General features: G+C 42.4%; 3 protein-coding genes across 3 annotated transcripts; 1 reads left to right on the plus strand and 2 right to left on the minus strand.

Moving 5' to 3' along the window:
* The first annotated feature begins 661 nt into the window (after window positions 1-661).
* LOC131884985 (advillin-like) lies at window positions 662-4,542 on the plus strand. The gene is made up of 12 exons (XM_059232898.1): window positions 662-834; window positions 913-1,226; window positions 1,365-1,590; window positions 1,753-2,155; window positions 2,231-2,353; window positions 2,444-2,697; window positions 2,759-2,942; window positions 3,012-3,257; window positions 3,339-3,473; window positions 3,535-3,797; window positions 4,151-4,318; window positions 4,382-4,542. The coding sequence occupies exons 1-12, from the start codon at window positions 745-747 to the stop codon at window positions 4,493-4,495; spliced, it is 2,520 nt and encodes an 839-aa protein (XP_059088881.1). The 5' UTR covers window positions 662-744; the 3' UTR covers window positions 4,496-4,542.
* On the minus strand, window positions 4,532-8,185 carry LOC131884986 (sodium-dependent dopamine transporter-like). Its single transcript, XM_059232899.1, has 14 exons — window positions 7,665-8,185; window positions 7,490-7,579; window positions 7,298-7,419; window positions 7,012-7,153; window positions 6,718-6,937; window positions 6,516-6,649; window positions 6,190-6,433; window positions 5,927-6,051; window positions 5,735-5,847; window positions 5,521-5,661; window positions 5,347-5,446; window positions 5,178-5,278; window positions 4,903-5,085; window positions 4,532-4,834 (listed from the first exon to the last, which is right to left on the minus strand). The coding sequence occupies exons 1-14, from the start codon at window positions 7,879-7,881 to the stop codon at window positions 4,736-4,738; spliced, it is 2,031 nt and encodes a 676-aa protein (XP_059088882.1). The 5' UTR covers window positions 7,882-8,185; the 3' UTR covers window positions 4,532-4,735.
* Window positions 8,186-9,552: 1,367 nt separating this feature from the next.
* Window positions 9,553-13,164, minus strand: LOC131885465 (uncharacterized). Its single transcript, XM_059233517.1, has 4 exons — window positions 13,083-13,164; window positions 12,540-12,914; window positions 9,880-10,025; window positions 9,553-9,794 (listed from the first exon to the last, which is right to left on the minus strand). Exons 1-4 carry the CDS (start codon window positions 13,102-13,104, stop codon window positions 9,642-9,644), a joined length of 696 nt encoding a protein of 231 aa, XP_059089500.1. The 5' UTR covers window positions 13,105-13,164; the 3' UTR covers window positions 9,553-9,641.
* Between the last annotated feature and the right edge of the window lie 65 nt (window positions 13,165-13,229).

Genomic DNA, 13,229 nt, shown 5'->3' on the forward strand with positions numbered 1-13,229 from the left:
GTGAAACGTCAAGCTGATGCCGGGACTTTGAAAAGTCTTTGCACCTCAAAACTGACCAAACCGTTCAAAATAGCACAGTGATCTTTTAGCCCATAATGAAATCGGTTGGGTTAAAAGATCGTGCGATTGAATTCGCGGAGGATATTTGTGCAACCGATCACTAGATTTGTCAGCCCCCTAGGATGAGTCTTGTACGGGCATCATGTACGGGAATAATTAATAGGTACGTTGCAACAGTATGTGTTGACATGGGTGCATATAGTTTATTAACGTTGACATCATTATGAAATGAGTCAACAAAGGCCATTCAAATGGATTGCCAGAGACTTCTTTGCTATGAAGGTCAAGCATTTCCATGGGTTTTTTTCAAGTTGTTTACCTCCTTCAAGTGTGCTTAATTATTCTCTAAACGAAATTAGATGTAGAATTATGTTATGCCAAAATGATTTAGGAAACTACCGAGTGAACATCTGGATAAGTGAGAACAAGTGGACTTAAGTCTTGGACTCGAGAAGGACAGACAATTGATCAGAGGGCTGTTTCATTTCAGAAATCATATTTCAGACCCCAGTGTTATCCTAAGAATGTTGTAATTGAGGTGACGTGTCAACATCCTAATCCTCTCTCGTTTACGATTAGCCCAGCCTGATATTATTAGTGGTAATATAGCCATTGAAAAGATAAGAAGGCCTCTTCGACATTCGCTGCGGGAGAGTTGTTCGTGCAACATCATCAGTGGTAGCCATGTCGTCCTCGAACGCATTTGCCGTTACAGATCCGGCCTTTAGGTCTATCAAGTCCGATCACACGGGCTTTTTCATCTGGAGAATCGAGGTAGGAAAATGTTGTCCCGCAAGGTTCCAAAACCGAAGTCAACCCTAAATTTTGTTTTCCATAACGTTGGGATTCTAGCAACTGGAGGTGGTCCCAGTTCCTCGAGACAGTTATGGAACGTTTTTCAGTGGGGACTCTTACATTGTGTACACGGCCTTTGAACGAGGGCAAGCTGTTGGCGCAGGAACGAAAGTCAAGTTGTCTCAAGGCTCTAAACTCGAGAAGCACATTCATTTCTGGCTTGGGGCTGAGTCCACCCAAGATGAAGCTACTGTGGCGGCCTTCAAGTCTGTCGAATTGGACGACCTTCTTGATGGAACACCCATTCAACATCGGGAAGTCCAGGGCCATGAATCCGGACGATTTTTGTCCTACTTCAGAGAAGGAGTCAGGTAAAGACATGATGATCTTTAGTCTGAATCTCTGATAAGTGATAAGGCTATTCATATGCCCTGCTGCATACCTTACTGGAAATGCACATCGAATCAGATTCATAATCAACAACTTATGTACATTCCTTGTTCATAAAGGATCCTTCAAGGGGGAGTGGCCACTGGTCTGAGTCATGTCGTGGAGGATACCACGCCCAAATTGTTTGCTGTCAAAGGCAAGCGGCAGGTTGTGGTTACACAAAAGCCCAAAGTGGAATGGTCAGAGATGAACACCGGTGATTGCTTCTTATTGAACATCGATTCCACCTTCTTCATTTGGATGGGACGAGCCTCCAATCGATTGGAACGACTTCAAGCCTCGAAGGTGTGTTCTAGTTATCGTGCATTATGTGAAATAGCTTCAATGAAATTGATTGCTAAGTTTATCACCCGGTTGTTCGGCAAAACACTGGGAGTATTTAGGAGCTTTGCCAACCGTACCGATTGGCACTACTTAACGCTCAAATTGTCCGTGGTTGAATTACAGTTGGCACACAAGCTGAAAGAGGAGAAGGGTCAAGGCGAGATTGTTATCCTTCATGACGGGGATGAGAACAAGTTGGAGAGGGACGAGAAGAGCCTTTTCGAGTCGGTGTTGCCCTTGGAGAAGAAAAATGAGTTGAAAGACACCTCAGGCGAGGATTCAGACGACAAGGAGGAACTTCGCCTTCGAACCGAGCTCAAATTGTACGAATGCTCTGATGATGGGGGCACATTGAAGATCACCGAGATTAAATCAGGACCCCTGTTGCAAAGTGACTTGAACAGGAACAACACGTTCATTGTGGACAATGGCAATGCTGGAGTTTGGGTGTGGATTGGCAAGCACGCCAGTAAAACGGAGAGGACCGAGGCCATGAGGAACGCTCAAGGATTCATTCAAAAGAAAGGTAGCTGGCTCAAATGTGTTTGATGGATTTTGTGTTGTAAGCATCCACTGAGAAAAAGAGACATTCTTTATTCAGGTTACAAGGCCTACACGCCTGTCTCTCGTGTCGTGGATCAAGGTGAACCCCAGGAATTCAAGAGCCTTTTCAAAAGTTGGAAGGAAAGGGATGCCACCACTGGGTTTGGAAGGACCTACTCAGGTGACTTGAGAATCTGAAGCTACTCTCATGAAAGAACGCATTTTCCAATCACAGAGCCAATCTAATCTAATGATGCCTCCTTCCCCCTAGGGACCCGAGGTGTGGCCAAAGTCGTTCAAACCAAATTTGATGCCACCACACTTCATCAAAGGACAGATGTGGCCTCTGAAACGCGAATGGTGGATGATGGAACAGGCGTGAAGGAGGTGTTCCGAGTCGACAATTTTGACCTGGTGCACGTTCAAGATGGCATGGCCGGCAAGTTCTACTCGGGAGATTGCTATGTGATTCTCTACGCTTATACCACTGGATCAAGCGACAGTTATCTGATCTATTTCTGGCTGGTAGGGTCTGCGAATTCCTTACAAAAAGTGTGTTCGAAACTGACGGCGATGTCTGTTCCAGGGATCCCACTCGTCCATTGATGAGCAAGGCACAGCCGCATTGAAAGCCGTCGAATTGGATGACCGTTTGGGTGGGAAACCCGTGCAGATCCGAGTGATCCAAGGCAAGGAACCACCCCATTTCTTGGCCATGTTCAAAGGAACCTTCACCATTCTTGAGGGCGGGAAATCTTCGGCCTTTGACGGTAAATCTATTCACTCAGCTCAGGCCCTTTAATTGGATCTCGATGAATTGTGTTCTGATGACATTGCAGAAAACGGCCAAGATGTGTCAGTGGGCTCTCAATACTTGCTTCAAGTCCATGGACGCAGCGCTTTGACCGCCAAGGCCGTGCAAGTGCCCATGAAGACTGCCTCATTGAACACGAACGATTGCTTTATCTTGGTGGACGGGAAGGAGGCCTTCTTGTGGATGGGAAAAGGCTCCACTGGCGACGAACGAGAAGTGGCCAAGATTATTGCAGGAAATGTGAATGCCGATCCCGACCTGATTTACGAGGGTGAGTACAATGAATCACTTGGCCTTGGTGTCTTTGCTGAAAAATACGAGTATAGTATATGTGACTTGTTCTGATGTTCAGGACAAGAACGGGACACCTTTTGGAACCTCTTGGGCGGCAAAGGCCCTTATTTGGACGAGCGAGTGCTGAAAGATGTTGGGGAACACTATTCTCCCAGGCTGTTCCATGGCTCCAATGCCTCCGGCAACTTCAAATGTGAGTGCCTGTCCCAAAGAAAATTTGTTCATTCTATTATCAAGCATGAGCTTCGTTTCAGTGGAGGAGATTTATAACTTCAGCCAAGTGGATCTAGTCATGGAAGATGTGATGCTCTTGGATGTGGGAGACACGATTTTCATCTGGTTGGGTAGCGATTCGAATCATACAGAAAGGCATCTATGTCTCAATAGCGCCAAAGAGTATTTGGAAAGCGACCCTGTCGGTCGAGACAAGGACATTCCAATCGTGATTGTGAAACAAGGCTACGAGCCTCCTCATTTCATCGGATTCTTTGGAGCTTGGGATTGCAACATGTTCTCGGTAATTGATCTTCTGTAGTATAATCGGGGATAGAGATTTCATGTGCAAAAATTGGAATGGAGAAAGTATTTACAAGACACTCTGTGTCAATCACGAGATAAGATAAGTTTAGACAAGCTCATCGCTCCTTGCTCGTACGTAGTAGCCTGACTAATAAGACCTCAATTTCATTCACAGATTGATGGCAAACCCTATGTAAGATTTCATTTTTGAGTGATGAGTAGATGGGATTCGTTTTTGGATCGGGCGTTGACATTAAATTGCATTTTACAAGTTCATGTTTTTAACGCCTTGTGGCAGTATTCCCCGGGAACCCAACAAGCGTTTGATCAAATCGGGAAATCCTTTTTCAGGACATTGAGGAACAATTGAAGCTCCTGGGGGAGCCTCCAGTTTTTAACAGTCCGAACGGAGTTGGAGGAGGGGGAAGCTATTCGATGTCTGCTGGAGGGTATTATGACTACGAGACTCTGAAAAATGCAGAGGGTCTCCCCGATGGCATGGACATGACACAGAAAGAGGTAAAGGGCAGATCAGATGAGCGTCAAAGTACTGGCTGTGAATTGCTTAAATTTCCATTCCAGAAATATCTTCGGGACGAGGATTTCGAGAAGGTGTTCCAGATGTCCCGAGACAATTTCGAGAACTTGCCCGGATGGCGGCAAATATCGTTAAAAAAGAGCTTGGGGTTGTTTTAAAGATTGTTCAATTGTGCACGAAATAATTACTTGTGATTGAGAGGTAACGAGGAAATTTATTAACCATGACACCTACATTTCCACATAAAAATCTATGTTAATTTGCAAATAATGTGCGTATCTTGTTTCAAGTATTATGAAGATTGGGATACATTAATACTATTCCATATAAGCCAGCCAGCTTTGTTGTAGGTAGTGTTTAAAATGTATGCACTCCATCAGCCTTTCCGGTGGAGAAGCTTAGAGTGTTAACCAATGCTCTCGCGTGAATCGACGCACTGGTTTGCCTTGAAGAATGTCTTCGGCCTCTTTCTCCGGTGATATTGAAAGCGCAAATTTCTATGAGACAAATATCATCATCTGTCACATGAGCGAATAAGAATAGTACATTCACTTTAAGCGGATACCTGAGTCAGGGTTCCTGGTTGGGAAGCCAAAGAACGGATGGCCAGAAATGGAATCATCAGGACTGAGGAAAGAGCCACGATCCACCCAATGGCCACAGCCCCGAATGGATAATGATAACTGACGTTGTCGTACATTTTTATAACAAATGGGGCCACATCAATAAGCTGAAGAATCATAATAACCTGAAAGCAATCATTGGGAGGTTGAGTGATTATCATTGAAATGATATCCCACGATTTTTGCCACCTCTCTCAATTTCCGGTTTCTTACTCACCCCTAAAAAGAGAGGGCTAATGATCTTCCAGCACACTCTCCAGTATAAACTTGGGGTGTGACCCAGCATCTCAAATACGTCTGCATTCAATTGCTTTAGCCCTTAGGAAAAAAATAACGATAATAGCATAGAAAAATTGAGTTAAGAACTATTCTTTGTAGTCATTTACCGTAAACCCACGAGACTGCAACGGCTTCAAAAAACACGGTGCAGAGCAGAGAAACGCCTGCAGCATAGCGCTCAAAGAGATTAAAGATGTAAAAACCGCCCTAGAAAGAAAGAAAGTGAACTGATGATGGTCTATATTAAAAAAAAACTCCTGGATCCTGAAGTATATCCTCACTGGAGTGACGCAAGATAGAGCGACCAGGAATGAGATGAACACCACGATGAAGGTGAATATTTCCCGATTGATTTTCAACTTCTTAAAGGTGGTCTCAAACTCATCCAGGAGTCCAGTAATCACACATTCCAAGCCTCCCATCTACAAACACATAACAGCAACCATTTCAGTTCTCAATGACGAACATAGGATAGGCTGCATCCCATGTAATTACCGCCGAGTCCATTCCTAGGAAAACCAGCATCACAAAGAAGAGAACCGACCAGACCTGAGAGGCAGGCAGAGTGGCAATAGCCTCTGGATACACTTCAAAAACCAATCCGGGCCCTAAAGTCAGAGCAAACACGTGGTACAAATGTCAAATGTGGATTTGAGCAATGCAATTCAGTAATCTCCAATTACCCACCTTGCTCGGCCACTTTATCAATGGGCTTTTGTTGAAGATGGGACATGTATCCCAAATAGGTGAAGATGACAAAACCGGAAAAGAGACTCGTAAACGAATTCACACAAGAGGTGATCAGACAATCTCTGAAAGAGTGACCAATTTAGATCCTAAGTAAACAATATGCAAGGTTTAGAGCCCAGAAAGCAAAACTGATTAACATTGCCAATGTTCAAAGTAATTTCTTTATGTCGATAAGTTTTTGATGCCAATGAATCTATTACCTGTAACAGTTGTTGTCAAACTTGTTGTAGCTGGCATAAGCCAAGTGCACACCAAATCCGGCGCCGACTGAGTAAAAAATTTGCACCGCTGCGTCAATCCACACCGACGGGTCGGCCAAGGCCTTTAGGTCAGGAACCAAGTAGTAGATAATGCCGTCAATGGCTCCAGGCAAGGTGATGCCCCGCAGCAAAAGAATCGTCAAGAGAATATAAGGCATCGTGGCTGTCACCCAAACAACCTTCCCTAAACAAGACCAAAGGTTAGAAGGGAATCTTTGGATGAGTATCGCCTCAATCAGGGGACTTCTGAGTTGCGATGCTCTTACCGGACGATTTGACTCCCTTGAAGAGAGAGATGTAGAGCATGCTGTACACGATCATTATGCACCCCACAAGAGTCATGTTGGGGGGTCCGGGATCAAAAATTCCTGTGCTTCCTTGCAACCTCAGAACTCCTCGACTAAAAGGTAGGTACGCATTTATGATGAATGTGACCATTTTTTTCGGGAACTGCTTGGTTTGCCATACTTGAAGTATTCTTTGGCAGGCGATCTTGTGAGGTTGCACGAAATATCCGTAATATTTTCGCACGACTCCCGGCAAAACTCCGTGTTCCAATCATTATCACACCCAGTCCAAGGTAATTTGGAGGAGAAACTGTTCCCCAGGTAAAGAATTGCCCACCCAATGATGACGTTGTAATAAAAGGATACGTAAAACGCAATGAAAACGGCGCAGTATCCAACCCCTGGAATATGAGAGAATCAATGAATATACCTTGGCGTGCAAGCCCCACGCATTGAGGTACGTATCCCGACCCACCTTTAAAAAGTGGACAAATCTTCCACAAACTAATGGGACCTTGTCGGTTGTATTGACCCAGGATCACCTCCATGTAAAAGAGCGGCAGAGCACCAAACACCAGCATCAAAAGATACGGAATCAAAAAGGCTCCACCACCATTCTATATAAAATCAAAATCATGCTCATTCAGACTAGAGACTTTCAAGACATATCCCAATTTGCCGAATGTTTAGATCTTTTTTATTTTATTTGGTATACGCTTAACTCTTGAATTAAATAAGGTTTGCAGAACTCTTGGACTTACCTTGTAGCAGAGGTATGGAAATCGCCACACATTGGCCAGATCTACTGCAAATCCAATGATGGAGAGCAAAAAGTCCAGGTTGCTGTCCCATGTTATTCTTTCTTCTGGCGTTGTGGTCACCACTGAGGTTCACAAAAACAGAACGGGTAAGCAAAACATGGCCGCAATGTTCCTTAGCTTTGACGCTATTACCTGGATCTTTGAATTTGCCCGTGAGCGCTACTTCCGTATCCTTAGAAGCTCTCATTTTGATTACTGTCGTTTGCTTGCAGTGCAAAACATCTGCAATGGAACCAAGACCAGATAGTTGCTCATCCTATGTAAATTCTGGGATGATACACTATCTAAGCCCAACCAACTGTCTCACCTCGATCTTGGGATGGAGAGACCACGGTGATGTGGCACGAGCCCGTGTTCAAATGGGTGGCAATGATGGAGGAACTTTTACTAGCGTTGATTCCGTGGGCGGCAGCCGTGTCTGAGCACGAACTTCTGGCCAACTGTTCCAGAGAGTGTGGGTTATGAACCGCATCTGAGTATGTTGGCAAATTGTCCTCCGATGACGATTTCAGAATTAATTTCATAACGACCTGTCTGGGCCTTCCACACCACCTCTTGCCCCCTTAACGAGCTCAGTCACAGCCTTCGTCTTGGCTTGTCGTCTTTATCGCGGGGAGTCAAGGGTTGACGGTAGAGTTGTCCGGGTAGATGGCAAAGATGGTGTTCTTGGTAGTTCAGTCCTCATTGAAAGAGGCTGTTGTCCCATCCTTGTACGTTGTTCTCCCTGAGACTGATCTCCAACTACCCACAAGATCAAGAGTCCATCTTGGGCCAAGGCCAAGGAGGTAATGGCATGCCATGCAATGAGGTGAGGACAAAAGTGAGGAAATTGACAAAATGCCCCCGAGACAAGCACACACACATACACATGACACGTGTGAATGATTAGTAAAAGTCACGTACGACAAATGAGCGAACGTACCGCTTTAGGGCTCACCTTTTCAAAGTTCATCTCGGCACATGTCATCTGTGAAACTCAATTAGTTTCCGTTGTCGTTTTCTACTCGCGAAATGCGAGGGTAATACCAGGATAATTATTCATTTTCGTCCCGAACCCAAGATAAAGCTTCTGCCCGGGCATTGGCATGTTGAGCGTCGCTTTTCAAGTTTTCTTTTCATTAGAGAGTACTTGCTTCAACTCAGGCAGATGGGTTTTTTCCTCCAAATCATGAACAACGCTAATACTTGGGCACCCTAGCTATGAATATTCTTTTTTCTTTTTAAGCCCGATTCTTAGTGGAAACGCCATTGGTCTTTTAAGCCAAGGAACTCAGGGGGGCCACATTTCTTTTCCCGTTCCCAATCAATTTTATCATTCCTTTGGTGTCAGACGTTGGTCATTTTAAATAGAGTCACCATGGCTCATGAAGGGTTTGTGATTCAATCTTCAGCATGAAAATGACTTTGATTTTAAGCATTATCTTGATTTTTGATGATGTCAGCAATGAAATAAAGCGATTTAAAATTTAGGTTTTGAATCTTTTCAACGTGAGTTGGTTTCCCTATTTATTGTTTGTCTATGTTCACTGCAGAGCTTGATCACCTGGGCTGTTCAAAAAATGCAATTAAGATTAGCAAATTACGCTCATAAAAAGACAATAGAAAGAGCAAAAGTGCAAAGAAAACTGAAAATGACGACAGGACGATTTGTTGTGTTCTGCCTCTCGCAATAGTTTACGTGTGCACTTGACGTGTTTATTTTTACGCACCTCAATGAGCACCTAAACAAAGCTCGGCATCTGAAAAGACTCATTACAACAATGAACCCTACACGACAAATTGAACTGACAATTTCATTCATCATTGGGGAGAGCGACTACGGAGATGAACAAAAGCCGTTCAAAGACGTTTGGGGCCCCAACAACAAGGTCTTCTTTCTCGTTTGAACCACATCATAAAGAAGATAGAGGACGGTCAGAATTTTTGCTCCATGTCAATGAATTTCTTTACCCTACTGTACGTCCTTTTCTCTTCATCTCTCAATGGAGCCGTGAAAACGGGAGGTACTTCTTTACAATGAGTTATGGTCGTCGTCCACATACCTTGACCCAAACGGTCTCAATAGGACCTTGAATACCTACCTTTTTGTCCTTGACTGCCTTTAATGGTACAATGGCAACGGATTCATATTGAAGGCGGAGGCCTATTCACGTACATCCTTCTCATGTTTAGCATCAATTGTCTAAAGGCACAGGTTTCAAGTTCGATTGATGTATTTTATTTCGCTCTGAATGAATAGCATGGAGGAAGGGGAAAGACGACATCAACTACACAAAGTCACATTTTAAACCATTTTTGAGATCCCAACGGTACGATCGAACAGAGGTTTGTTCAGGAACGTGCCCTTTTCCACATTCAATTGAAATTTAAAGTAATAATCGTTCACAGTTATGAACATCCGACGTTTCCCTTGGAATTTCTGATGAACAGCAGCGCACTGAAAATGGATAAACGAGACAAAACCAAGATGAATATGGCCTAAACAGCTCTTTAATTGGATCCTTTGAAGTATTTCAACTTACTTGAGTTACGGGAAGGGTGATTGTCTTGGAACCTGTGCCAACAAATCCATAGGTCACAATGGTGAGAAGTTTCCCACCTTTGCGGAGAATGAGTCTTCTCACGGTGTGACGACTTCGCAAAAGCCAATATGTACTCAAACTAAGGCCTGCAAAAGATGAATTTTTCACACTTGATTTCATACTTATGCATATGCCAAAGGAATCAGCAGAAGTAGATATGAGCGTATATTTTCGATTTGAAACAATAAGGGGTCACAGTGGTAAAAATACCCTTTAAAGTTTTGATGGAAATTCCCAAGCACATCTTGGCATTTGTCTCCCTCAGATAATCATGGGGAACAATTTTGATTTTTTTGCTTTATGAAATTCTGGCCCACATAAAAAATTTACATACCTAAAAACATTATAAAAACTAAAATTTTCAAAAACCTACCCATTATAAGTTGGGAGCACATTTAGTTAGCTCTTGAATATAATTTACGATATCATCTATTTCACCGCTACTTAGTTATATCGGATTTAGTGGTCCAAATTTCATCGTTTTTAGCCCCCAAATGCCCCTCCCCTGTTTTATATGTTTATTCAATTTCCGAAAGATTTAATATCGATTTTCACTATCGCAAAAATGAAAGATTACTTTTCCTCTTCTTACATAGTCTCACAATAACTAAAAATGCTATATCATGTCACTTAAAACACACTAAAAGTCTTCAGACAATACATATAACAAACAATGTTATAGATTTTGTCGTTTCTTGAAGACTTTGTTGAAACTGATTGAAAATAGCTTCTTTAAGGCTTCATTGATATTTGTGAAATTTTCAGTGACCCCTCAACTAAATGTACCTTGGATGCTTTTAAAACATTTTTTTTAAAATCTGCTTTTTTGAGTTTTTAGATATGGTTGTACAAGGTTTTAAGTTAATTTGAAATTATGCAAGAAATGGAAAAATAATCTTTCATTTTTGCGATAGTGAAAATCGATATTAAATCTTTGGAAAATTGGATTCACATATAACAGGGGCATTTGGGGGCTAAAAACGATGAAATTTGAACCACTGGATCTGATATAACTAAGTAGCGGTGAAATAGATGATATCGTAAATTATATTCAAGAGCTAACTAAGTGTGCTCCTAATTTGCATGGAGTAGGTTTTTGAAAATTTTAGTTTTTATAATGTTTTTAGGTATGTAAGGTTTTTATGCGGACTAGAATTCCATAAAGCAATAAAGTTAAAGTTGCTCCCTATGACTTTTTGAGGTAGAAAAATGCAAAGCTATGTTTGGGAATTTCTCTGGAAACTTGAAAGGGCTTTTTGAACAACGTGGGGTGACATTTCATTTCGGACTAGAGGTCTTTTTTGGGGCAAGTAACAGGATCATGCGCATGAGCAAAGTCAAACCATAGCTACACTCAGTTTTCCACTATGTGAGAGGTCACAGGTTCGATTCGCCGTCCCGACTTTCTCAACGAAACTTTCAAACACTAACTACACCAACAGACAGAGAGACAATCTGTTGCGGACTTTTGACCCTTTTGACAAAAAACAAAAATGGAAACTGAGATGACCCCTCGGATCTCCGTCAATAAAAAAAAAGATAACTGTTTTATCAATAAAGTGTGATGGCATTTACTATCGTTTTACTGTAAGTTAGGTTAGGTCATATGAAGTTTGATTAGGCTAGTACATTCAAAATCCAAAAAGGGCGAAAAATGTGTTCGCTCAAAATTCAAATAAGCTATATAACCCGAAATCCACAAAAATAAAAATGATAAAAAAACGTCCACGGCGCTTTCCCGACATCACGAGATCCTGGTAGATGAAACATACCCGACAGTAATTTAAGTACCGCGAGTAGGTTTACAATCTAAGGTCCTTTAACCTCGAATTACGATCAAGATGAAATGAATTGCTTAAAGATTGCAAAAGCCCTTGAATCAAGCAATGCAGGCAAAAAATATTTTGTACTTAAAAGAATATGATAAGACCAAGGACACTATTATGGATTCTACAAGATTCCTATGCCAAAAAAAAAAAATCGAAATTAACCGTCGGAAAATCTAGGCATTTTCAAAATCGATTAATCCAACCACGGACTTCAAGAGATGAGGACGGCGAACGGAAGCAAAAATTTCTTATCTCCTAATAATATGATATTCCTAATAAGCCCTTCATACGAGCACAAGATTTTGTAGAACAGATGAACTTGGTCACATTGAAGCCCAAAATTATGCTTAGGGAACTCAGGAGATTTGTCCAAAATTATATAGGAAACATTACATAAAATTCGAATTTTCGGCCTGCTCTTGGTCAGCTAGATAAGCTTTTGGGAACATAACTTTGAAAAGAACTATTTTACAAGTAAATGGTATAAAATGACCTACTTTCAATTGAAGAGATCTACATTCCTTATTTTATTACATTAATTCGAAAAGTGACTCATGGTCGATATGACTAAGAGCAGGCCGATTTAGTGGGAAGATCGGTCACAGTCCATATTTGTAGAAGTTCGTAATTCAACCCATTTATTTAAATTCCCTCGATTTGTGGGCATTTTTTTACTAACAAAACAGTTCAGTTCAGTCTGAACGAAAACCCTTCTTGTCCAGCACAATGCCCGAAAACAACAACGATTCCCTTTTATGGAACGCCATTTACCGAAGAGACAAAACGCAGTGCCCACGCCCCGACTGGCTTGATCCACATTGTCCAAGATCCACATGGGGGATTGGTCCAATTCCGCCATCTTCTCCCGATACGGATCCATCTTGGAAGCCAAGCCATAGGCAAACGATCCTAGATACACCCAGAGGGGCCCTAGCGCCGCAGCCACGCCGTTAAACAAGGCCATCCGAGTGGGATTCTCGTAGTGAAACAAGGTCACGTCCTTACGGGCCAACACTTCCAGATTCTCTCGCCATCGGGTCTCTTCCCGCAATTTGTAGCCCGCGTCATAATTCCGGCGTGGGATAAGGCGTGGCCACCCGATGGACAACGGGCGTGTGAGCAATCTCAGACCGAACATCCTCAGCACTATTGGGGATGGATTGTTTACACATGGATCGGTATGAGTACTCTGTCTGTAACGCAATCCTCTAAGTTTGGCATTGGGAAACAGTTTTAGAATTATTGAACAGTGTTAAACATATTGAAGAGTCGGGGTAAGTAAATAGAGTTCATTTTGATGAACAAAACTTTAACCTTTTAATATTCTTCCAATCATTTACTGGAGCTCGTTGGCAGCCCTGATTCTGATCATGTAGGCAATGTGCTGCTGTTCTTTGAAATGGACATGTCTTATTAGGCATGGTGACCAATTCTCACGGATAACGCACTTCACACGAGAAA

Source organism: Tigriopus californicus, chromosome 8 (assembly GCF_007210705.1).
Source record: "Tigriopus californicus strain San Diego chromosome 8, Tcal_SD_v2.1, whole genome shotgun sequence".
NCBI classification, from domain to species: Eukaryota; Metazoa; Arthropoda; class Copepoda; order Harpacticoida; family Harpacticidae; genus Tigriopus; species Tigriopus californicus.

Excerpts from the sequence above, each read along its gene's own strand:
- LOC131884985 (XM_059232898.1), top strand. The coding sequence starts at position 745 with ATGTCGTCCTCGAACGCATTTGCCGTTACAGATCCGGCCTTTAGGTCT. Across the intron at positions 835-912 it reads TTTTCATCTGGAGAATCGAG|CAACTGGAGGTGGTCCCAGT; the intron begins GTAGGAAAATGT and ends TTGGGATTCTAG. Across the intron at positions 3,474-3,534 it reads TGCCTCCGGCAACTTCAAAT|TGGAGGAGATTTATAACTTC; the intron begins GTGAGTGCCTGT and ends GCTTCGTTTCAG.
- LOC131884986 (XM_059232899.1), bottom strand. The coding sequence starts at position 7,881 with ATGAAATTAATTCTGAAATCGTCATCGGAGGACAATTTGCCAACATAC. Across the intron at positions 6,052-6,189 it reads TTTGACAACAACTGTTACAG|AGATTGTCTGATCACCTCTT; the intron begins GTAATAGATTCA and ends TCACTCTTTCAG. Across the intron at positions 5,086-5,177 it reads TTAGCCCTCTCTTTTTAGGG|GTTATTATGATTCTTCAGCT; the intron begins GTGAGTAAGAAA and ends GATTGCTTTCAG.
- LOC131885465 (XM_059233517.1), bottom strand. The coding sequence starts at position 13,104 with ATGATTGGAAGAATATTAAAAG. Across the intron at positions 12,915-13,082 it reads GATTGGAAGAATATTAAAAG|TGCTGAGGATGTTCGGTCTG; the intron begins GTTAAAGTTTTG and ends CATCCCCAATAG. Across the intron at positions 9,795-9,879 it reads TCACCCTTCCCGTAACTCAA|TGCGCTGCTGTTCATCAGAA; the intron begins GTAAGTTGAAAT and ends ATCCATTTTCAG.